The sequence below is a fragment of the Tasmannia lanceolata genome, unplaced genomic scaffold, assembly GCF_043159265.1.
Source record: "Tasmannia lanceolata isolate RefF3 unplaced genomic scaffold, GAP_Taslan_0.1 ptg000006l, whole genome shotgun sequence".
Classification (NCBI taxonomy): Eukaryota; Viridiplantae; Streptophyta; class Magnoliopsida; order Canellales; family Winteraceae; genus Tasmannia; species Tasmannia lanceolata.
In genome coordinates this window covers 41,272,407-41,297,792 of record NW_027518683.1, presented here as the reverse complement: position 1 = coordinate 41,297,792, position 25,386 = coordinate 41,272,407, and the positions used below count along the sequence as shown (strand labels likewise).

At 38.7% G+C, this 25,386-nt stretch overlaps 1 protein-coding gene across 1 annotated transcript in view; it reads left to right on the top strand.

Annotated features, from left to right (window-relative positions):
- The window catches only part of LOC143878607 (cysteine desulfurase 1, chloroplastic-like), a 34,112-nt gene extending 10,248 nt beyond the window's left edge, over nt 1-23,864 (top strand). The window contains exons 4-10 of the mRNA XM_077380878.1: nt 419-605; nt 4,469-4,614; nt 4,720-4,792; nt 4,976-5,039; nt 7,859-7,958; nt 23,267-23,425; nt 23,591-23,864. Of these exons, the coding sequence (XP_077236993.1) occupies nt 419-605; nt 4,469-4,614; nt 4,720-4,792; nt 4,976-5,039; nt 7,859-7,958; nt 23,267-23,425; nt 23,591-23,761 (900 nt within the window). The 3' untranslated portion in view covers nt 23,762-23,864. The remainder of the gene's footprint in view (nt 1-418; nt 606-4,468; nt 4,615-4,719; nt 4,793-4,975; nt 5,040-7,858; nt 7,959-23,266; nt 23,426-23,590) is intronic.
- Nucleotides 23,865-25,386: the final 1,522 nt, after the last annotated feature.

The following is a 25,386-nucleotide window of genomic DNA, read 5'->3' as shown; positions in this document are numbered from 1 at the left end:
TTATTGGCTCCATTTTAATATTGTATCTATATAGAAGAGAAACCATATTTTTTTAATTATAAGTGAACACAGTCTATAGGATTGATGATCCCTATCAATAATCCAGATGGTAGAAGTTGTTGGCTTCTAGGGTGAATCGATTTATATGGAAAAACTTCTTTGATTGGTTTTGGATCATCATTTCATGTCAATCAGCTTCTTTATTGCCTTTTTATGGTTTGTACTGCTTTTTAGATTTCTGTTGAAAATGGAATTTACCAAGGCAACTTGTTTTCACTTGAAATATCTAACAATGAAATGCATTGGCTTGGTCATTCAGAACTTTTTCCATATGAAAGGCTAAGAGTTCACAGCTCAAAAGTCAAAACATCTTGGCTTGTTTATATTTTGGTCGTCATTGATATTTATTTTCTTGCAGATCGTACTTACAATTGCTGAACATCATAGTGCTATAGTTCCATGGCAACTTGTTGCTCAGAAGGTTGGTGCAACTCTAAAATTTGTCAGTTTGACCGAAGAACAAATTCCAGATATTGAGCAGTTGAAAAGCCTCCTTTCAAAGAAGACAAAGCTTGTGGTTATCCATCATGTCTCAAATACACTTGGTAGGTATTTTCTTTGATTTTGGTGCACCGTTGTATTAATGTGTTTTTTATTATTTTTCCCAAAACTCCACCTTATGGTTTTCATTATTTTTTTTTCAAGACTTATTGGTACATCTCTGGTTGTGTTGATAGTATATGCTGAAATGTGCAAGTTGATATAATAACATAATGTGATTTCTGAACATGTTTAAAAGAGTAGTGATTGAAAAGAAATTCAAGGCTAAGATGCTCTCAGGTCCTTGTTGAAATTATTGATAATATACTAAGATTCAATTTCTAGTAACAGCCGAGCAGGGCCATCAGTATTGTACAGTTTAGACAATCCATTTGTGTTCTCTTAGGAAGCTTTGTTAGGGATTGTCTTACTATACTAAAAGTGAAGTAAAACTTCTCTTTAGTCAGATTAGATTCCCTTTAGACAAGCCCTAAACACTGTACTGCTACAGCTGAGGTTCTAATCTCTTGTTTCAAATCTGGCGTTCTATAAGATAATCAAGCATGGTAACATGTTTTGCTCATCGTCGTAGATTTTACATCATAGTTTGAGTAACTGATAGCGAATTCAGGCCATTTCTCCCTTTATTTCAACATTTTATCAAAGACTGAACTTTGAATCTTATATGCAATTGGTACTTTATATGGAATGGAGATGCATCCCAAGGATTAAAGTTGCTTTCTCTTTGCAGCAGAGGACTACCCCACAAAAATAAGAAAACCCATCCTTTTTTCTACACAAATAAGACCACCCCCTTGAAACGTGAGACTTAATGCTTTCTCCATTTTAGAAGTAAACATTGATGGGCCCCATCTTTTATTCGAACTCACTTAAGTGAGTTAAGGGAATTAAAGGAAAATGACTCAAATACTCTTTATTGACTTAAAACTTTCCCTACTTAAAAAGATGCTGTGAAATAGATTGGTCCTATCCTTATTTCACAACTCACTTAAATAGCGTAATTGATTTAAGAAAGAAAAGACACAAATACGCTATATAGTAGAGGGAATCGGCCTTTCCGCTGAACTGTTGGAGGTTCATGCCCCTTTGGGGGATATTTTATAATGTCTTTTGTATTCGAATCGGATTTCGGGCCGATTCTGGGCTCGTTTTTGTAGCAAGGGGGACATCTTGTCCTTTTCTGCAAGTGCTACCTTAATGGAAAAAATTATTGTTGTCTTCCAAAAAAAAAAAGAAGACAAAAATACGCTATGGATGAACATAAATGACTCAATTTAAACCCTATGACTAGAATAAAACAACAGTTCAGCACTAATCATGGGCCCTGTCTATTTAACTCTTGATTCTTGTGAAATTTGCTCCCATCAAGAACCTATTAATATTCTAATATATTTTCCAATGCTAGCAATAGTGATGCTTCAGAGACCAGTTTCTTCTAGGAGGCTTCTTTACCATGTAGTGTGATCCACGTTACCTGATTCTTTACTTGCTTTTATGAATTTCAAACTAGTACGGCAAACTAGTGCGTAAGCTAGTTCTAATAAATTGATGAGTTACAAACCTATCCGATATGTAGAGGCGGAGCTTCTTTTTTTTGGCGGGGGGGAGGGGGATTTTTTCGTAAAGTTCCCGTTATTAATGCTTTTGCCCCCTTGAAATTCGGGTGTTTCCCCTTGAATTTCCTTGTGTTTTTTCCGTAAACAATATTAGCATTTTTTTCCTCGTAGAGCTAGCGTTTTTTCCTAATAAGTAGCTCTCAACAAACCACCTAACTCTCTCTCTCTCTCTCTCTCTCTCTCTCTCTCTCTCATAAAGCTAGGATTTTTTCCTAAAGTTCCCGTAATTAATGCTTTTGCCCCCTTGAAATTCGGGATTTTCCCCCTTGAAATTCTTAGTGTTTTTTCCTAAAGAATGCTAGCACTTTTTCTCATAAGGCTAGCGTTTTTTCTCTAATAAGTAGCTCTCAACAAACCACCTATATTAATGCCCCCCCCCCCTCTCTCCCTCCCTCCCCGCCCTAAATTAATGCCCCCCTTCTCTCCCTCCACCCAAATAAATGCCCTCTCTCTCTCCCTCATAAAGCTAGGATTTTTTCTTAAAGTTCCCGTAATTAATGCTTTTGCCCCCTTGAAATTCGGGATTTTCCCCCTTGAAATTTGTAGTGTTTTTTTCCTAAAGAATGCTGGCACTTTTTCTCATAAGGCTAGCGTTTTTTCTCTAATAAGTAGCTCTCAACAAACCACCTATATTAATGCCCCCCCTCTCTCTCTCTCTCCCTCCGTCCCCCCCCCCCCCCCTCTCTCTCCTGAAATAGTTATGAAAAGTCTAGTATTTTTCAAAAAGTACTGGGGGCCACTTCATAAGGTGATCCAAACTGTTCATTTGTTAGGCCACGTTGTAAATAGGCTGCATCTCGTAAAATACCTCCATAGGATGATCGGAGGTTAGGTAGATCGGAGGGTTAGGATCATCCTATGGAGATGATTTATGCGGTGCAACCTATTTACTTTGTGACCCAACACATAAACAATTTGGATCATCTTATTGTGTTGGCCCCATAGTTCTTTTTGAAAAACATTGGACTTCACGCACACAACATGTACAATCTCGGGAATTATTGTGATCCTCAAAGTAGAAAGCGATCCTTTTTTGGGGGGCTTGGAATTTGTTAAATCACTAGCATTCTTGGGCCATACTATGCATGGGTGTAAAATATTGGGCCCCACCCATCAGAACATGAGGTGTAATTACTAGGCCCAACTGCCACAAAATATGAGGTGTAAATTATGGGCTCCCCCTAATGCATGGGTGAGGGGGCGATGGTGGGCCTCACCTATCGAAAAATGACGTGTAAAAGTGTGGGCCCCAACATGCTATAATAACCATTCTCTGCCCCCCGGACCAAATACCTGGCTCCATCCCTGCTGGTATGCATTTCATTCTCCATATTGTGGGGGGTTTTCTCTCATTCATTCCACATTTTTAGGGTTAGGTTTTGCTTAAGCCATTGTGATGACGGGAAATGCACTGTGATTTGTGAGGACCATTTGGTGTCTAAACCAAGGTTGCCAGAGCGGGAAGCGAAGGCTCCCAGGATGGCGGGAAGCGGGAAGCGGGAAGCGCGAAGGGTCGGGGGAAGCTCCGGGGGAAGTGCGCCGGGGAAGCGACGGGGAAGCGTGTTTCCCATTTTTGTGATTCCCATAAAATTAAAACGATGGGAAGCGACAGGGAAGCGTGATTCCCATTTTGGAGAAGCGTGATTACCATTTTGGGGAAGCGTGATTCCTACTTTTTGGGGAAGCATCGCGTTTCCCAAGTCGGAATCGCATTCCGATGCAGGGAGCGATTCCTGCTTCCTTGGTCTAAACTTGAAAATGTGGTTCTCCCTCTAGAAGTATTCTTTTAAGAGTTATTTGGATTCTTGCACTGTTCTTGCTCTCTCATTTTCGCTATTATATGCAAATAGAAGAACATAAAGTTGTTTTCCTGTGTATTTTTTGGTGTTTCACAGCTTCACTTGTTATTCAACTACGTTCAAGCCATCCAAGTTTCATGGCGTACTTCACAACGTGGTGCCATGGATGGTAGACTTGTTGAAAGCTGGTTTTCTTTTGAATCAGTACATTTGAATGGCCATGATGTATTGTAACAGTGAAATGCATTTACCTAAGTGCTTTTGATAGTTATGTAATGCTTTACATATTTATTAATTGTTCAATGCTCGAATATTGTCTAGCCTGAAAATACTAAGTATCTACCCCTACAAGAAAATAAATTGGAATGATGAAAGAAAAGTACTTTATGACTGAATACGACAATACTCTTCATTTTTTCATTTTTACCATTAGAAGAGAAAGAAAGAAAAGAACTTTATGACTGATTACGACAATGTTCTTCATTGTTTCAGGTTCTGTTCTACCTGTTCACGATATTGTTAATTGGTCTCATAATGTTGGGGCGAAAGTGCTGGTAGATGCTTGTCAAAGTGTTCCACACATGGTGGTTGATGTGCAGAGTCTAGATGCTGATTTTCTTGTTGCATCTTCACACAAGGTTCGAGTTATCAGCTGATTCCCAAAAGATTTCTATTTCCAACTACTATTCTAGTTATTTTCTGAAGGGGTAATATATGGGAGTTAAGGAATAAACATCTCTCAGATGTGTGGGCCTACAGGCATTGGATTCTTGTATGGAAAAAGCACGCTTTTGTCTTCAATGCCTCCTTTTTTAGGTGAGTTCGTTGAGTTTATACTATGGTAGCTTAAAGGGAAATTCTTATTTGTCATTTTCTTACTTATTAGCCCAAGTTTTTGATAACTTTATCTATTGACGCCTAAGGGTCAATGGTGTTCAAATTTGTTGGGGGGCTGGTTGTGTTGTTGCGCTGCCTAACATTCTTCATGTTTTGTTCAAGGTGGTGGGGAAATGATTGCGGATGTATTTTTAGATCATTCTACATATGCAGAACCTCCTTCTAGGTAAGCTAGCTACTTTTACATCTAACTTTTTCACTAAATATATTCATTAATACAAAAGAATCAACACCAACCTTACTATTCAAAAAGAAGAAGAAGAAGAAGAAGAAGAATCAACACCAACCAAAAGAAGAAAAACAATCAACACTGAATTTTCTTACCAGTGAGTTTGCCAATCTGTTTTTTACAAATATCATTCTTACTTACAAAAGTTCCTAACATCCAGTCAGTGACTTTTTTCTTCACTAGGGATAACCTGATATTTTGTTTATAAATGCTTTTTCCCTTTATGGAAAGGTATACTTTGCTAGTCTATTTTATATTTCGGAGATCTAATGCTATTAGAGATCTCTTATAGGAATCAATAGAGAAAAAGAAGTCACTTATTATTTGGCGTTGGTTGGGAAAGTTTTAATTTTATCCGAGTGACCTCTAGGTAGAAATATTTGCTTTACTGTGGGGGTGACTGAAGTGTTTGGATGCCTACCGTGGATTGAACTAGACTATATAAGTGTCTGAAGCTTGCATTAGAAGATGGCAAATTTCGGTTTCGGTCACCACGGAAACGTAAATGTTTCAGTTTCGGTTGGAAATTTCGGTGGAAATCCTGTAAAATCATGTAAATATATGAAAATGATAGAATTTAAAGACGAAACTTCAGAAAATGCTAGAATAAGCACAAATAAACACTTAGAAACCATCACATAAGCAAGACAACCATCCATAATAGTTTAAAAATATTGGACACCTAGTGACATGCACTGTCACGTGTGTGATAATTTAGTACGTACGAAATTTCATGTGTAATTCATGTAAATATGTATACATAATACATGCACCACATCTCTCATGCAATTCATACAAATATAATTATGTAAAGCATACTGTAATGCTATACCACTATTACAGTTACGATTTTGGTTTACGCATTTCGGCCATTTTAGTCTCGGTTTCGGTGGGGGATGGAAATGGAAATATTTTCATCATTTCATGTTAGTTTCGGTGGAAATTTAAAACATGGAAGATGGAGACATAACAGTAATTTGCTTTATTGAAGTTAATTTGAGTTTGTAATACTTGAAATGAATTAAAGCCCGTGTTGCATGGATTCGGATTCGTGTGTCAGGATTCGACACGGATTCGAGGTGTCGGATTAGGCAAACCCCAAAAAGTAGGATTCGGATTCGTTAATTTCTAAATAAAATAAAAAAATTTAAAAAAAATAAATATATATATATATATATATATATATATATATATATATATATATAGTTAAAGTATAAAAGATAAATAACGCTTTTCTCCAACAACTTAAGCTTTTGGAGAAGTTGGTAAGTTAACATGGTATTAGAGCCAAAGGTCTCGAGTTCAAACCTCCCGGATAGCAAAATCCACATGCGATGGTCGACCCAAAGTGGGACCACATGTGCCACGTGTTTGCCAAGTGGGCCACACGTGCGGGGGAGTGTTAAAGTATAAAAGATAAATAACACCTTTCTCCAACAGCTTAAGCTTTTCGAGAAGTTGGTAAGTTAACATATATATATATATATATATATATATATATATATATATATATATATATATATATATGTATGTGTGTGTGTGTGTGTGAAAAAATTGAGGGTGGAGGCGTTGAGTTTTTATTAAGAGTCTTGAAGAAGGAGAAAGGGGGTCGACCCTCTAGGGTTTTTATTAAAAGAGTATGGTTTGTGCTTTCATATAAAAAAGTTAATAAGAAAACATACTTAAAGGGAAAATATATAGGATTCACATTTTAAAAGAGGCAACAATAAGTCGGATTCGCCTGAAAAAAAAGAGGATTCGTGCGGGACACGGCTATGACAAGAATCCGGGCATGTCCCATGTGAATCCAAGTTCGATTCGGGTGCGGAGAAGTGTCGACACGGATTCGGCATAGGGGGGCAAAAAATCCATGCACCACATATTAAAACACACTAATTTATAATAGTACTTCCAAGAATATCTATAATTTGCTACTTCTAGGTTTCGTTATGCTGCTATTGGTTTCTATTGTCTTGGTTGGTTCATGAAAATTTAGGTAGTCCTTGGAAGTAAATTTTCCCAACCCTTAAGGGTGTGTTCTGTTTAGCCACTTTGATGGGAAAGGAAATGGAAAACACCCCGTTTTCCATGGAAAAAGCAATATATGATCGTTATGTTTTAAACCGGGGTTTCTTCAATCCTACGTGAAATACACAGAACATGACATGTTGGCATAAAATTCCCGCCCAACTTTCCGCCTCCAAGGAGAGGCGGTCTTTAGATGTAAAACTTGATCTCTCCATCTGGTGAAATGACACTATCCCAATGAGTTCGTGAAATACTAAGAACTAGGGAGACCGCTTGGAGTGTAGGAGCTGGCATTCTTAGACTCATTGCTCTTTGTTTTGATGCTCGTTAGGTTCATTAGTTGTAGGCCTTCTTCTGCAAAAACAGAAAACTTCAACTTTCTCAAGAAATTATTGATTCTTGGACCATTTTTATCATCCTATACCCCCAAAGGAGAATTTTTTTTTCCGGTGCTTCTGAGTTGTAAGTAAATAGCCGCGTCTGGCTTTATTTTCATAAAACAAAACTCCTGTGCTATGTTAAGAAATTACATATGTTTGGTGTAAAAGTCCTTATATGTTTTTGTCTGGAACAGATCTTGTTCAATATTTACGTGTCTTCAACCTTCAGTGTTTGCCATTTCAGAGTGTACCCTGTGTTTGGAAATGTCGACATTGCTTTTAGTTTTTTGTTTTCTTGTAATTTATTTATCTTTCTTGTGGTGTTTATTAAAACATTTCATTGGACAGGTTTGAGGCCGGAACTCCTGCAATTGGGGAGGCCATAGGGCTAGGAGCGGCAATTGATTATTTATCCCACATTGGCATGCAAAAAATCCATGATTACGAGGTGAATACTTTTTCTTTCAATTTGATCTCCTAATTTTTACTCATCTCAATTAATATTCACTATGAGGAAAATTGAAGTGCAATATAATGTGCTAGTAATTTTACTTGGGCATTTTTATGTGTACCTCAGGCAATGATCTTGGGTTGAGTTATTACATGTGATGTGATCCACTCATCATCTTAGCCATTAGTTTTTTTCTATTGCACTATTGCACATGTATTATTTTCGTTTTATGTAGTATTTTATTTGATTTATTAGTACTAGTAAGACACTCGGTGCATTTCATGGGGCAAGGAAAATAAGTTAATGATTTATAAAAGGATGCGTTAAAACTGTTTTAAAAAAGGAAACGCGTCCGTAACAAAGATGCATGTTGGAAATGCATCTAATGCCTAAAAATGTGGAAAAAAGACTGATAGTTCTTATAAATTAAAACTTAAAATAAATAAATAAATGGGAATGATATTTCCACCTTTCTTGTTTGTGTCTCCCTAAAAAGAAAGCTGACAGTGAAAGAAAGCTGACAACGATAAGAGAAGCGAATTTTTTACCATATCATGAGGTAATCAAATCAATAAGAAAATGCCATATGGCATGTAGGTCAAGCTCCACATAAAACTAATTGGGAAAAAACTAACCAAAAAGAAAATCCAAGACCATTTCTTGTGTTGTATGCATGCATATAACATATACACTCTAACTGATTCAATGCAACACAGCTCCCTAAATAGATATTGGAAAAAGTAGTTCTAATACCGTGGAGAAATATCAATCAAATAAAGTTGGAATGCATAAAATCTAAGGAAATTCTAATAAGTAGTTTGAATCTTGTGATGTACCTATTTAAATTAGTCAAATAATTCTTTTTACATGCATTCATAGCGAAAAATGAATTAGACAAAAGAAAGCCAAAATTAAGCCCTAGAAATCTCCCCCAAGAACCAAGAACAAAAGAAGAAAAATAAATACCTTGAATATTATGGAAACAAAGAATTTTAGTTGGTTTTCATCTAAATCGAGTTAATTTACATAATGCCAATGCTCTTCTTATTATTGATGAATCACGAACTTATACATTATCCAAGTTTCCCAATAACTGAAATATTCCATATAAAATACACTTATTCAAATTGGCCTTGTAGATACAAACCAACATAAATCGATAAGTATCCCACAATCCTTTTCCTATATAAAATTTGCCTCACGTCTTTGCCCATGGCATTTGGGGTACTCCAAGCACAGGATAGAGGAATGACAGCCTCTATCCATGGTAATCATATCAGTCATTAGTTGGAAAATATAATGCAAAGAGCAAATTACTTGAACCAATTTTTTGGGCATCCCCCACACCTGTTCACACACGTGCATGAGAAAGCACCTTATATCCAACATCTGGGTCATCCTTGATTCTGTGGTCCAACATAGAGTCAGTTTATAAGCGGAAGTCAGCGCGGCTCTTCAGGGTATTAAATTGATTGCGCCTCCTGATGCCTCCTGATTTATCAAGGGTCATTGTACAGGGGGACTCTCTCAATGTAATTAGATGGTTGAATGGAAGTGGTAAGCCCCCTTGGCGCTTCTCTAGTTGGATAGACGAAATCTTGGAGTGGGTTGGGAATTCTGGATCCTCTTTCAGTCATTTTAAAAGATGGGCAAATTTGGATGCAGACAAATTGGCCAAGGATGGAGTTGCTAGATCGGAGTTGGAATTTTTTTTTGACTTCCTCCGTGATCGGAGATTCTTGCTCCTTGTTATGTATCTTTATTCTTTTTTTCCCTTTTCTCTTTGCTGACTTCTTCGGTTGGCTTTGTAGTTTGTACTCCCCTTCTCATTCATTAATGATTACTTACCCTTACAAAAATAGAGTCAGTTTATTTTCTAGTTATAACATCATCACCTTATATCCAGCAGAATGACCAAAACTGATTCCACAAAATAAACCTGCACCAAAGTCTTTTGTAAACAAATTAGCGAAAACCGAATACACCAAAAATATTAGCCATATCTTCTGAAGGTTGGAGCACAACATTCACTTTTGAAGGTTTTCTGTTGTATAAATGTATATATCAATACAAAAATCGATCAGTGTAAGTGTACTCATCTCTGAGACATGAATGGCCGTTTCTATAAAATTTTTGTTCTGAAAAAAATTGATAGAAATACTTTTTTAACTGAATCCATCAATAAAACAGAAATACTTTTTTTTATTAAATCCATCAATGTTTTATAAATGTATATATCAAACTGAATATTTTTTTATTATTAAAATGCTAAAAGAAAGCCAAACATACCCATAAGAAATTGAGCCGTTCATCATATTTTATTTGGTTGAATGTTTTACACTTTAACATCTTGTAAAAAGCATTTCAAAATTATTTCTATTTTTTTTTTGCCTTTTTCCCAGGTTAAATGATTTTTCCATCGTTGAACAATAAGGTGGCCTACCATTCAAAAAAAAAAAAAAAAAAAAAGGTGGTCTGAGCTGCCCCTCTTGCCATTTACATTCAGCTTCAGTATGTCTTGCCATGGATCTCTCTTTCTCTCTATAAACCTTGCTTACCTACCAAGATTTTCATTGGAAAATAGCTCTAAACCTAATTTTGGCTGCCCTGTGCATTTGCAACTTAATTCTCTATGAAACTCTATAATTCAATTATTCAAAGCACCAATGCCACGAGGCACATAACTCATTTATGCATGCATGCCTACCCAAGTATCCAGAAACAACTTAAGAAGAGATCAATGGAGACTATTTTCTTTCCCAATAAGAATGAATCTGAAGTAAGATATCCAACCAGCAACAACAAAATACCTACAATACACTTTCAGGATGTTAGATCACATCCAAGATAAAAAAATACCCATAGAAAAGAAAAGAGGAACAAACCCAGTGCATCGCACAGTGTGGGTAAAAAGAAATGATTAATAAAAGATGTACGGTCTCCACCATAAAATGGTGGAACCACCGCTTTGCACCTCATGTCTTGATAGGGTGGGCTCACCATCTCCATCCAAAGCATGCATACGGTAGGGACGTAAGAGCCCTCCATTCTACACTTAGAAAATTTTTCAATGACTAAAGCACTCCCACAGCATGTGCATTTACTTCTTAATTTGAAGCTATTGCAAACAAAAAGAGGTGTGGATATGTCAACTACCAAAGAGAAGCAAAATCCTAAAGAAAGTGATATCTGCACTTCCGTTAGGGGTGCAATTTGGGTGTCGAGCCTAAAAAGTGAATTGGAATCAACCCACACCCCAACCCTCGCCCCATGTTTTCCGGGGCGTTGAATGAAATTTGGGTGGAAGAGGTTGTATTTGATGTAAGATGAGAGGAGTGTATGGAGGAAAATAAGGGGAGTTTTTTTTTTTTGTTGAAAGATGACGTATATATTCATACTATGAAGTTACACAGGGGACAAGTAGTCCCACACCCTCGCCTCGCCTCTGGGGTTGAATGAAACTTGGGTGGAAGAGGTTGTATTTGATGTAAGATGAGAGGAGTGCATGGAGGAAAATAAGGGGATTGTTTTTTTTTTTTTTGAAAGATGACATATATATATATATATATATATATATATATATATATATATATATATATATAGAGAGAGAGAGAGAGAGAGAGAGAGAGAGAGAGAGAGAGAGAGAGGAAACTGTTGGTGCGCTTAAGCGCCCAATCACATGTGGGCCCACTTTGTTAGGATGATCCAAAGCATTCATTTGAAAGGCCCTTACATAGATGGGGGGTGTACCAAAAATCAGCTCCATAGAATCATCCTAACCCATCCATTTTTGGAGGTAAAAATGGACAGACATCGTTTGTCCACAAATCTGCCCAGTTTTGTCCTCCACAAATGGAGGGGTTAGGATGATCTTATGGAGCTGATTTTTGGTACACCCCCTATCTACGATAGGACCTTGCAAATGAATGGTTTGGATCACCACAGAAAATGTGGGACCCATGTGATTGGGCGCTTAAGCGCACCATAAGCTTGGTGAGCTTAAGCGCACCAACAGTTTTTTTTTTTTTTTTTTTTTTTGAAAAATTACATATTTCATTAATATTCAGATTGCATTCGGGACCAGGAGTCCCAACCTGCATTACAAAATATTAAGATGGATTGGCCCGGGCATACCTGAGACCATTTAAAAAGTACCCAAAATAAGTTATAAATGAACACAACCTTTTCTTTCCTTTATTCTATAGTATCTTCTTTTTACATCTTTTCATAGCTTTCTTTCAAACCTTTCTGCTGTACCTTTTTGAGTTGCGCATGATTCTGGTTCTTCTAGACAAGAACCTCTTTGAAGCTACAGGTAAACTGAAATTCCTGAGAACTGTCAAAACTTCAAGCTTCTAAACCGAACAGACTTGCAAATTTGAACTCTAAAACTCTAGGACTGATATAGACCTCCAATAAAATATAGCAAAGCTAGAGTATTCAGACAAGCGAACCTAAGCGAAAGAACGAATCTCTCAAGCTATGGCTACTGAAGATCGAAAGCTTCTGGATAACGACAGACAAATCACAAAGCTATTAACCAGAAGGTATCTTGAATGATTATGGATGGATTTAACCTCTACGGTACAACGACCCAAATTTTGAACTTCAACAAAAGCCATCAAATTAAATCAAGACTTCATTACCTCCATCAGGCACTATACTGAGGAAGAAATCAGTATCCATCTTCTAACCTAGTTGCTGATACACCTTCAATCTTTTTTTCAGTTTCTTTTTCTCTTATCTTCTTCTCTTCCTTATCTCTTACCTCCACTGCAAGAAACATGTCTTTGATTGCCCCTAAGTCTTCATATATTCGATCCCAAATACATCCCCCATCGATAACAAATCTTTGAATTTTTCCGAGAACGATCCCCGACTCCTTGAATCGTCAGAGCTATCCTCAACCTGTTTTGCCTTACCTTTAGCATCCCAACTAGTCCTCTTGGCCCCCCAGCATGCAGAACTTCGATCCGTCCTGAACCGACCAAGATAACAGATACCTCAGGATTCGGGTTGGATCGATTATCCTCCAGGTCTTTGATAACAGACTTTCTTTCCTCCTCCCAGAGGCGCCGCCAGATGCGTCTTTCCTTTTCTAGGACTTTGCTGAACATGGGGAGGTCAAGGAGAGGTAGGTGCAATTCCTTATCACTTGTCGGTTCAAAATTATGATCGAGACTAGTGTTGCTGATGGAGATTTTCTTTAGCTGGGCCCAATGTTTTTTAACGGGGGGTAAGCGACTCCTTTCTATCAAGCTTTTTGTTATAGCGAAGATCTTTCACGAGCTCAGTATCTCTAGCTTCATATACAAAATCTTGGGCGGTCAGAGAGTTTCCACCCTGAGCCGATCTCTTTCCTGACATAGCTGGCGAACTGGAGGAGTCGAACTTTTGAAGGAGCCTCTGAGTGTCAGCAACCAGTCTCCTCCTATGATCTTCTTTCCTAAAGATACATTTAAGTTTTCTTGTAAACACTGAGAGACCACCTCGAGTAGCTAGTACCTGTATTTTCGGGTTAATACTTCTATGGGGTACGTTGCCTTTTCCTGTACATGAGCGTTTTTTCTTAATTTTTTTTATTTTCACTATTAAATCTAATTTTTATCTTTAGCGCCTTTTTCTCTTTAGCTGAAGGCAGAGTACAACTGTCAGCAACATCCCTTCGAAAAGCTTTTCCTTTACCGCCACGAGTTGCTGCATTTAATGTTTTTCGTGACGTTCCATTTCCATTCTGACCCTACTTTCCAAGCACTGCAGCTATCCTACTCTCTGACAATCTAGGTGAGTTGGTGGCAGAAGGCTTGGGTGATTCAAAATTCAAATCGGGGCTCACCAACAGCTCCCTGGATGGGTCGAAGGTATCAGGATTAGTGCCCGTCGCCTTTTCCGGTGAGACAATTATCCGGGCAACCGGACGCCGGAGATTTGGTCGGTGCCCTCACAAACATCCAAATTATCCTTACTGCTTGATTCCCATATAACCGACAACGCCAAACTATTATTGCTATCCTCAAAAATCATCTTAACTCTAACAGAATAAATGCTGGAATCCACTCTTAAATTAATGGATGAGGGGATAGATTTCCAAAGGGGAGTTATGACCAAGGCTGAGGCAGAAGACATGCAATGGTCATGATTACCAGAAAGCTGGGTCTGGATCACCTGGCCAGGTGCTGCCCAAGAGACTCCACAGTTGGCGTTGACCAGGCATGAAGAGGAATATCGTAAAATCTAATTCTGATGGTTCTAGCATCCGTATTATAGGCCGGAAACCACGGCTGAAGGGAGGAGAGAAGCCCTCCCAGAGCAACACCTCTACGCCTGAGGATGGCAGTCGCCTGTGATTCTGATTCAAAATAAAAAAGGATATCCACTGAATTAATAGAAAAGGGCTTTTGCAATTCCGGCAGGCCCCAACTTTTTTTAGCCCACTCCCATACATCTTCTAGCAGCCAAGCTCCAGCTTTCAAGCTTCTAATGAGGTAGCTCTTTAGATATTTCTTTCTTTCCTCTACCAAAGTAGCCGGGATCTCAAGGGCTAAGGGGTCAGCATGCACATCAGCCTGAGAGGATGCGACTTTTGGCCTCCAAACCATGGCTGGGGCCAAGTTAGTTTTGAGATCTAAACATTATCTGCAGGCGTTTCACAATCCAAAGTTTCTGTATTGACATTTGGGACACATCCAGTCACTACCGGTAGAAGGCAAACTACGGTTAAATTCAGAGGCTCTACGACCAAGGATTCTTCTGGCCCCGTATTCCAACCGTCTCACTCTGGTATCCTTGTCCTCGATGCTACCCAAGGTCCCCGAGTGGGATCTGGGAGGAGCCCATTGAGACCTATTCAGGTTATCAACTTGCCCAAATAAACTGAGAGTCCTCCGACAGCAAATATTGAGAATTCCTAAGAATTCAAATACTTCCAGAGCATGGTACCTTGCTTCAAGGAAGTTCTGGAAATGATTCACCGTGTTGTCAAGGTTAAAGCCACACGAGCAAATAAGGGAGTCCACCGGGAATCCAGAAACAATGGCTGTCGTAGGAAGAGGTCGACGGCTTCTGAAGACGTCCTTGATAGTTTTTTTTGCGCTTGTATATATATATATATATATATATATATATATATATATATAAGAGAACGGTTCCTACACACATGTGTAGATAAGTTATCTACACACTAGCTTAAAATACAGTGGGGGCCACATTATTTGGGTGATCCTAACAATTCGAACTGTGGAGGCAAAAAATGGACTAATTTGTGAAGGTTTAAAGACATCCATTTTACCTCCACAAATCGTAGGGTTGGGATGATCCTATGGATCTGATTTTTTGTAGACACCCTATCTATATGAGGGCCTTTAAAATGGATGGCTTGGATCACCCAAACAATGTGGGCCCCCACTGTATTTTAAGCTAGTGTGTAGAGAACTCTCTACACATATGTGTAGGAACCGTTCTCTCTCTCTATATATATATATGTGTGTGTGTGTGTGTGTGTGTGTGTGTGTGCGCGTGTGCCGTTCTCCGGCAAAAGATCCGGCAATGACCTCTCTCCTTTCCATTTCTTTGGTATCAATTGATGGCTGTCTCATAGTTCAGGCTGATATATTCATACTATGAAAGTTACATTGGTGACAAGTAGTCCCACACCGGACCCTCGCGCCATGTTTTCTGGGGTGTTGGATGAAATTTGGGTGGAAGAGGTTGTATTTGATGTAAGATGAGAGGAGTGTATGGAGGAAAATAAGGGGAGTTTTTTTTTTTTTTTTTAAAGATGACATATATATTCATACTATGAAACTTACATTGGGGACAAGTAGTCCCACCCGGTTCACATTGCATATGAAGATCCAGGATCATACACCTCGGCCAAAAACATAAAAAACCTATGATTTGGCAGATACTAAATTTATTGCCAACACGCGTGTCGTGTCGTGTCCGACCCAACACCCATGTCCACATGTGTCGACACTCCTTTAGACCACTTTTAAATGTACTGCCGAAAGTGTCAATAACTTTACATGCATGTACGTGTATGATTGTGCTACTATTCCTATATTTTTAGGGGTTGACGTGTCATATACCCTGTATCCGTGTCAAAACTCGTCACACGAATCTGTGTCCACAAATCATGATTATATGTATTTCTATTTTAGTCGTGTCCCGTTTCTAAATTTTAGGAGTTTGCCGTGTTACACTCCGTGTCCGTGTCAACATGCGACACTCGTGTCCGTGTCCACAAATCATAGTAAAAAATCCACTCATCTACACCCACATCCGTCTAACATAACCACCATCATAACCCTCCACAGAAAAAAACCATAGTACTTCCAATCCCCCATATAAACATCTGAACATATTCTTAAGCTCAAAGAGCATACAAAATCCGCAGAGAGAATGTACTTATCCACCTTTTGTCAAAATTACCACTAGTCAATAGTCAATTGAAGGCTTCGTTTAGAAGCACTAAAAGACATTTCTTAAACAAGCCTTTTCATGTATCCTTCAGCGGATAAAGTACAGATTAAACAGAGGTAAAATCCTCAAGCAGCGAAGGACCCAAAGTCTCTCAAGCACACTCAAATAATCTCATTTAGCGTCCGCCTCCTTAATAAGGGCAAAGGTTCCCATCTCCAGACCATTAACAGTATTCCTCTTCAACCTTCAAGAAAAAACAAGAAAAACCTACACCACTCTTCAAAAAAAAAAAAAAACATAAGAAACTCCAAGGACAAAAACATCAAAAATCCCAAGAAGGCATTTACAACATAGACGTAGAAAACCCCTTATTTCTTGAGAGCCTTTAGCTATTATGATGGGAAAAAAAACAAGAAAACTGACTTTCACTCATTCATCAATCCATCATTTCTCAAATAAACCAATTGATATTGGTTGGAAAAGACCATGGTACCCCTCCTATAACGTAAGAGACTTAAAAGACACCTAAAAGACGCTTAAAAATTAAAATATGAACCCTAGAATGATCCCCACCACCTTCCCTCAGCCCACTTCCTCCCTCATACTCTTCTCTCACTTTCACCTTCCCTCTATTACTCCACTTTTTTCCCCTTCTACATCCAACATTCGTTTTCCCCCCATTCACTTCACCCTTTCCACTTGGGTTTATAAGCTGTTTTTCTTTCTCCCCATATCCTCCCCCCCTTAATCGTAAAAAAGTGTGGTCCTCTTTTACAAATGGGCTGCCAACGTCTATTATCCAAATATTAACAAACTAATCTCACTAGGTCCAAGTTACTACACCATCATGGGTACATAAACACAAAGCCAAAACCTACTGTTGCATCACTCCACATCATCTTTCAATCCTTAAAGGCGCTCACACGGACCCACAGGCTTCTGAATCTATAAGCATTCAAAAGACCACACTGATTTTGGACAAATTTGTAAAATCATGCGCCGTTTGGGGCTCGCAAGGTGCGTGCTTGAGCAGCAAGGACAGAGATGTTGACCCCCTTTTCGTCAAAGATTATGCAACTCGGCCAATAGAAATCGATATGGGAGATTGGGAGGGGGACAGAAACATATCAAGTCAAAATAGAATCAAATCAGCTCTTTATTACATCCTTTCGGTATGTTCGCAATGTATACAAAATCAACTCACGAGAGGTTTATGAGTATTCAAACCTTAAATTCTTTTGCCACCTCTCTTGCATCTATCACTTTATGTTAAAACATTTTCGTTTTTCACTAAAATGGAACCTGAAATCCAAAGCAAAATCGAGAAAACAATGATGGAGATGTTGAAAGATGCCGACTTGGAGGTAATGACGGAGATTGTTTTCCCATATAACATACGAATTTTTTTACCAATTTGAATGAGGTAAAAAGATTTCCCAAAAATACAAAAAGGGTCATTCGGAAACATGTTTCCAGAAACTGGAAATGTGTTTCCCCCAACGTTTCCACCGCGCTTCCCAGACGTTTCATACGTGTTTCCCTAATTTTTAAATTCAATTAATTCCGTTTTGTTTCCGTGAAAACGCATTTCCCACTTGCATATAACGTTTCTGGTAACAATGCTTAAGACATTTCTGTAGACAGAGTTTTGTACCAAAGATCTAGGACGTCTGCAGTATTTTTTGGTATTGAGGTGGCATATTCTAGATAACGTCTTTCTTTATCTCAGAGGAAATATGTTCTGGACATATTAGAGGAGATGGGATCCTTAGGAGCAAAGCCGGCAGAGGTTCCTATGGATCCCAATGTGAAGCTTCTTCCAGATTAGGGGGAGCTAGTGGATGACCCTGGCCATTATAGGAGATTGGTTGGTAAGTTGATATACTTGACTGTGACTCTTTTTGATATATCCTATGCAGTGGGAGTGTTGAGCCAATTCAGGAGTTCTTGTACTTCACATTGGGCACCTGTCCTTCATATAGTCAGATAATTGAAGAGTGCTCCTGGAAAAGTTTAATTTTTCAGGAAGAATAATCATATGAAACTGGAGGGGTTCACAGATGCTGATTGGGTAGGATCTCCAACAGATAGGAGATCGACTACTCGTTATTGCATATTTGTTGGAGGAAATCTTATGTCCTGAAGGAGTAAAAAGCAAGAGGTGGTAGCTCATTCTAGTGCAGAGCCAGAGTATTGAGCCTTGGCCCATACATGTGGGGAGTTGACCTAGTTGAGGTCTCTACTGTCACAAGATCGATTTTCCTCCTTCATCACTAGCATTACTCTATTGTGACAACATGGCAGCACTTTGTTCCAATCCAGTATTCCATGAGAGGACAAAGAATATTGAAGTAGATTGCCATTTTGTTCGTGAGAAACTTCAGAAACGAGAGATTAGCACCACCTTCACTCGCGTTCACTAAACCGTTGCGAAGTCTAAGTTGAGAGATAGTTGTAACTTATAACAAGCTAGGGTTGTATGATATATACACTCCAACTTGAGTGGGAGTATTGAAGGGTATTATTGTCTCTGTACATGTACATGTAACCCTATTTTTGTGTGTTTGTGTGTGTGTGTGTGTGTGTGTGTGTATAGAGAGAGAGTAAACAGTTTGTTGTGGTAAAAAACAGTTAATGTGAGGTGGCAGCTCAGGAGAAGCAAACCTGACTGGGGTCTGATAGGATATTGGAATGAATGTAGATCTGATCGTCCGATAGAGAAGGTTCTATACCAAGATGAGTCCTGCACAAGGTAACACCCGGTCGGAAGGCCAACCCGGGGGATAGTCCCCGGACGGGCCCTCCGATGCTTAAGTCAGTATGGGACATCATATATAGGCCGTACAGAACAAAAATAGTAATGAACAGTGATTTCTCGAGTTTCGGACCCCTACCTTTGAGCCTTTGATGGCTATTTATAGTAAGTGGGTGCAGTTGATTTACCCTTTTGCCCCTTTAATAGGTGTCACCCCGCGATTGGGTAGTATGTGAGTTTTTGTCCTTCCCTCTAGGGTTAGGCTTTTAATTACCCTCTGTTGAGGGGGGTAATTAGGGTATATTATTTGAGGACACGTGTCGTGCTCTGGTTGGGTAATCGGCTTTGGGTCCCCTCTGCGCTCGAGTTCAGATAGCTTATCTGCCCTCGAGTGTAAGAAACAAGACTGGGCCCACATTTTTTTGTGTGATCCTAGGCATTCATTTGAAAGGACTCATCATGGATGGGATGTGTACCAAAAATAAGCTTCATTGGATTTTCTTAGGGTGTCCATTTGTGGGTGAGAAAATAGACAGATAGATACTGTTTGTCCACAAATCTGCCTATGGAAGGGTTAGGTTGATCCAATGGAGCTGATTTTTGGTACACAGCCCATACATGATGAGGCCTTTCAAATGAATGTTTAAGATCACCCAAAAATGTGGGCCCACCATGTTTCCTTCACTCGAGCGTTGGAACTGTTTCCTCATATATATATATATATATATATATATATATATATATATATATATATATATATATATATATATATTACATGGGAGCTCCCTAAGCAGACTCCATCTTCTCCCTCACTTCCTCTTCCATCTTCTCCACAATAACAGTTAGGGCTGCAAATGAGCCGAGCCTAGCCGAACTTTGTTGTGTTGGGGCTCGGTTCGCTTAGTTTGAGCATCGGCTCGTGTTCGTGACGAGCTTTATACTATGGGCTCGTGTTCGGCTCGCCAAAATTCAACGAAGCTCGTTTTGTAAACGAACGACCCGGGCCGAGCTTTTAATGAGCCGAGCCGATCCAGGATCGAGGTTGGTTGGGTTCATGTTCAACTCGTTTAGTAAACACATCAAATTAATATCATTAAGTAATATATATATATATATAGAGGAAAGTGTCTCTAGTCTCTCCCCTAGATAAGCTTATCTACTCCTCCCTTTAAAAAAACACAGTGGGCCCACGATGTTTGGATGATCCAAAGCATTCATTTGATAGGTCCTAACATAGATAGGGTGTGCCCAAAAAATCAGCACCAAAGGGTTATCCTAGAACTTCATTTTGTTGGGCACACCGTGTCCAAAATGGACGCATATAAACGTGGACGTTTATATGTGTCCATTCTGGGTACCACAAGGCACCACAAAACGAAGTTCTAGGATGACCCTTTGGTGCTGATTTTTTGGGCACACCCCTATCTATGTTAGGACCTATCAAATGAATGCTTTGGATCATCCAAACAGCGTGGGCCCACTGTGTTTCTTTTAAGGGAGGAGTAGATAAGCTTATCTAGGGGAGAGACTAGAGACACTTTCCTCATATATATATGAGGAAAAGGATTGTGAGCTTGAAGCTCATATAGCTTATATGAGCTTGAGGGCCCAAACACATGTGGGCCCACATTGTAAGGATGATCGAAAGCATTCAATGATAGGGTGTGTACAAAAAATCAGCTCCATAGGATCATCCTAACTCATCCAAAAGTGGAGGGCAAAATGAACAGACACCGTTTGCCACAAATCTGCCCATTTTTGCCCTCCGCTTTTGGAGGGGTTAGGAGGATCCAATGGAGCTGATTTTTGGTACACACCCTATCTATGATGGGGCCTTGCAAATGAATGGTTTGGATCATCACAAAAAATGTGGGACCCATGTGTTTGGACCCTCAAGCTCATATAAGCTATATGAGCTTCAAGCTCACAATCCTTTTCCTCTCTCTCTCTCTCTCTCTCTCTCTCTCTCTCTCTATATATATATATATATATATATATATATATATATAACGAACATAATCCGAGCTTTAAAGCTCGGCTCAGCTTTATGAACCGAGCCGAAAAAGTTCATGAGCTTGTCCAAGCCAAACTATACAAAGCTCGAGTTCGGCTCATTTATTTGACGAGCCTAATTTTTGGGCTCGGGTTCGGCTCGTTTAGTAAACGATCGAGCCCGAGCCGAGCTTTTAATGAGCCGAACCCAAACATGTTCGTGATCCGGCTCAATTCATTTGCAGCCCTAATAACAGTATCCACTCTCTCCAGTCTTGATTTCTTAATTTTTTGAATAATTCTCTTGTGAGGTCATAGCTAGTTGTCTCCAGAAGTGCCGTAGTGAATCCCGAAGTATTGGAATCCAACACGTGTATGACACAGGTACTTCGCCCATTCAGAAGAATCCGTGTAACTGTAAGCCCAATGGTTTTCACCTTGGCATTCCCATCTTGTTTTGATGATTCCAATACACAAGTGATCTTTTATCACTAATGTGTTTGAATGTCTAAGTTGTAGATTATGATAAAGTAAGATCAAGATGCTTGGATTGAAGGCCAAGAAGCTCACATTGGACCACCAATTGGAAGGCCAAAGTCATCAAGCAAGAAGTCATGAAGACTTGAAGACATGAAGAAATTCATATTGAAGACAATTTTTTGTCTTTTAGAATGTATTTGATCCAAACCTAGATTAGGCTTTTAGAGGTATAATTAAGTTAATCTCACACACCCTAAATAAACAAGTGATTGTATTTGTGGAGTTCCAACACCTTGGAACCCTCATAGCAATCCCATCATGGTTGAGAATTGGAAGCCCAAAACAGAATTGAAAATCTGCTCTGCATAGGCTTCTCGGAACTCCGAGAGTTTTTCTCGGAACTCCGAGAATTATTCTCGGAACTCCGAGAAATGGTCCAGTAGATCATTTTCCAACTTCTGTGTGTATTCTCGGAACTCCGAGAACACTCCAACGGTATGAAAAAGAGCCGTTTGGAATTTTGCTGGAATTACCTCAATGCCATTGAACGGTCATATTTTGGTTTTCCTATAAATATGGGTGTTCTAAACATACAAAGAATTAATCCTAACACTCTAAAACTTCATTTGAATATCCAAGAGTGAATCAAACTTCAATTGTGCCTCTCATCACCATCTTTAGGATTTGGATCATAGGCTCAAATTTGTACATCCATTTTGTAACCCTTGTGAGGGATCTTTCATTTCTTTCTTTCAACCTTCGAGTGTTGTATTCGGGCGAGTATTCGGAGAAGCGAAGCCCATTCTCCGTGGTGAGGATAGCCACCGAGGTTAAAGCTATTGGGGTGAGGATAGCCACCAAAGTTAAAGCTATTGTAATTGGCATTCGATCTTCGCCAAGGTTAAGAAGATCAAATAGTGAAGCCATCAACGGGTTTGGTTGGTGGAGTGGAGTAGGCCTCGGATTTGAGGACCGAACCACTTTAAATCTCGGGTGCACTCTTTCTATCTCTTTGCTCTCTTATTTGCATTGCACCATTAGATTTAACTTGTATGCTTGAATATTGATTCTTGATCTCTTAATCTTAAAATCGGTTTAAAAGGTTTTAAATTGGTAGATTCTATTTCTTAAAACAACCATATTCTCCCTCATTGTGTTGCCATTCTAGTATAACTTGGGACCCCCCTACATCGGATTTTCAGTAACATGTTCAAAAAACTCAATGATCTGATTTGGATTGAGGCTCAATTAAGATTTGATTACTTGACTCACTTTTACTTTTTCTGGAAACCCCGACGATTTGCCATCTTTTAAGTGCATGTCCGTTTCTCATGACATAATCTGAACTGTTAATGATTTAGGCCCTGTTTGTTTTTAGATTATGACAACCGATTGTGGAGTCCCCAACCGTTTATTGGACTGAAAATTACACTAAATTTGAGTCCAGTAATCGGTTGGGAACTCCACAATCGGTTCTCATAATCTAAAACAAACAGGCACTTAGAGTGAATACATCTTACTTTAATAGATTAATTATATGCATAGTTGCTGTCTATTATCTTCCAATTTTGTTACTCTTGTCATGCATATTTATTTGCTACTTTTCTCACTCTTGCTACACTGATTGCTTATGTATATATATTTTTGTTCTGTTCAGACTGAGCTGGCCAATTATCTCTATCACAGCCTCAGTTCAATCCCCAATATTCAAATCTATGGTCCTGCTCCTTCGGAAACAACCCATCGAGCCGCTCTTTGTTCATTCAATGTCAACAATATTCACCCAACCGACATTGCGACTTTTCTCGATCAACAGGTACAACTAGAAACACAACCTTATCAGCATTGTCACTTTGTTTATTTTCTTACGACTTAGCTATTAATACCGTCATATGGAAAAGATAATACCATTTCCGGAAACAATAATGTCACATGGAAGACTTGGTTTCTATTTCTGAACGTTAGTTGTTCTTTCTATTAGCATGGAGTAGCTGTCCGATCTGGCCACCACTGCGCTCAGCCCCTACACCGTTTCTTAGGTGTTAGTTCGAGTGCACGTGCAAGCCTTTACTTCTACAACACCAAAGAAGATGTTGATGGTTTCATTCACGGGCTCAAGGACACCATCAACTTCTTCACCTCCTTCCAGTAAGTTGCCTCCACACTCTTCCTCGGTGGCTATAGGCATGTATTTATCTGTTCTATTATATTTCTTAATGCTTATTACTAAGTTAATAAAAAAGTAAGTTTGCATATTTTCTTTGGTTTATGATTGTATCTTGATTTAATTACAAGGTTACCAAATGATCTTAAAAAAAAAAAAAGGTTACCAAATGAAGAGACCCATCTGTGTACTATGCTTGGCCCTATTTGCCAAGCATTGTATAATCAAAATCAAAATGCCTGTCTAGTCAATTTTATTGAATAAACAATCCCAACCCCAAACCATTAGTCACTTTTTGTGTTATCAAGTATTCAAACTTGTTACTTTCATGGTTTGGGGGGCACAATTTTCAGGTTATTTCTTTCTAAATAGTTATCAATATTTAGGCCATGTTTGTTTTGGATTTTGAGAACCGATTGCGAGTCCAGAACTGATTATTGGACTTAAATTTGCATTTAGGCCCTGTTCATTTTGGATTTTTAGAACGATTTTGAGTCCAGAACTAAAATTTGGACTCAAAATTAAAAGCAATTTTATGTCCAATTCTCAAAATCCAAAACGAACTGTGCCTAAATGCAAAAATATGAGAAATATTTTTTGCTTTTCAAAAATTTCCGGAAAATTCATCCAATGCAATCAGGGCCTTGGTGCTCTTTGGTTGCCCAAAATGCCGGGATTTTGCATGGTTTTGAAACATAAAGCCTTCTTTCTACTTACTCCACTGTACATGCATCCAAACAAAGCTATCCCGAGGCCTTGTCCTAATGTTTTCGTCTATAAAAAGCAAAGGTGTTAGTAATTTTTGCCGGGGAAAATATGGATATTTTTGTCAGGCTCCATTTCTTTCGACGTAAAAATGGTCGTAAATTTTGTTTTACAATAAAAATGGTTATTTATCTGTTTTAGACCTGTGGCGCATTAGGGTTGCTGTTAGTGGTGGGAATGTGCATAAAACACGTGGTTCTTCATATAGTCCTCAAGATGCATTTGGATTGCCGGAATCAAGAATCAGAAATCACATTCCATTCCAATCGATTGCTTTGTTTGGTTGCATAAAAGCTCGGCAGCCATCGGAATTTGGTTTGGATTTGGATTTGGCATCCCATTCCATGTTTGGTTGCCAAAATAACATTGGACTCCCTTGGATTTTACTCATGTAATAATTACTTGTGTGATGATGTGGATTCATTGTCCCCTCTAAAAGTAAATCCTTCTGAGACTAAAAAAAACTTGGTTGATTTTTTTAGGGAATGATGCTCTCTCTTTCTCTCTCTTACCTCTATCCCTATATTGGTAATGACACCCTTACCTTTTCTCCTACTTTAAGATGATATGCTGTGCAACCAAACACTGATTCACTATTCTCCGAGGTAATTCTAGATAAATTAAAATGCTTGTCTCGTCCTGTTTGACTCCCTTTGACTTCATATTCATCTACTTTCCGAACATCCCTAGCAACCAAATGGAAGGATTATGATTTTCCCTGTGAACAGAATGGAATGACCTATTCTAGTGTTTTGTTTGGGTTCTTACCCGGATAATCAAACGGAGATGATCAAAAGAAAAACAAAAATACTTGTGGAATTATCCATTAGAAATGCCTTTTTTTCTCA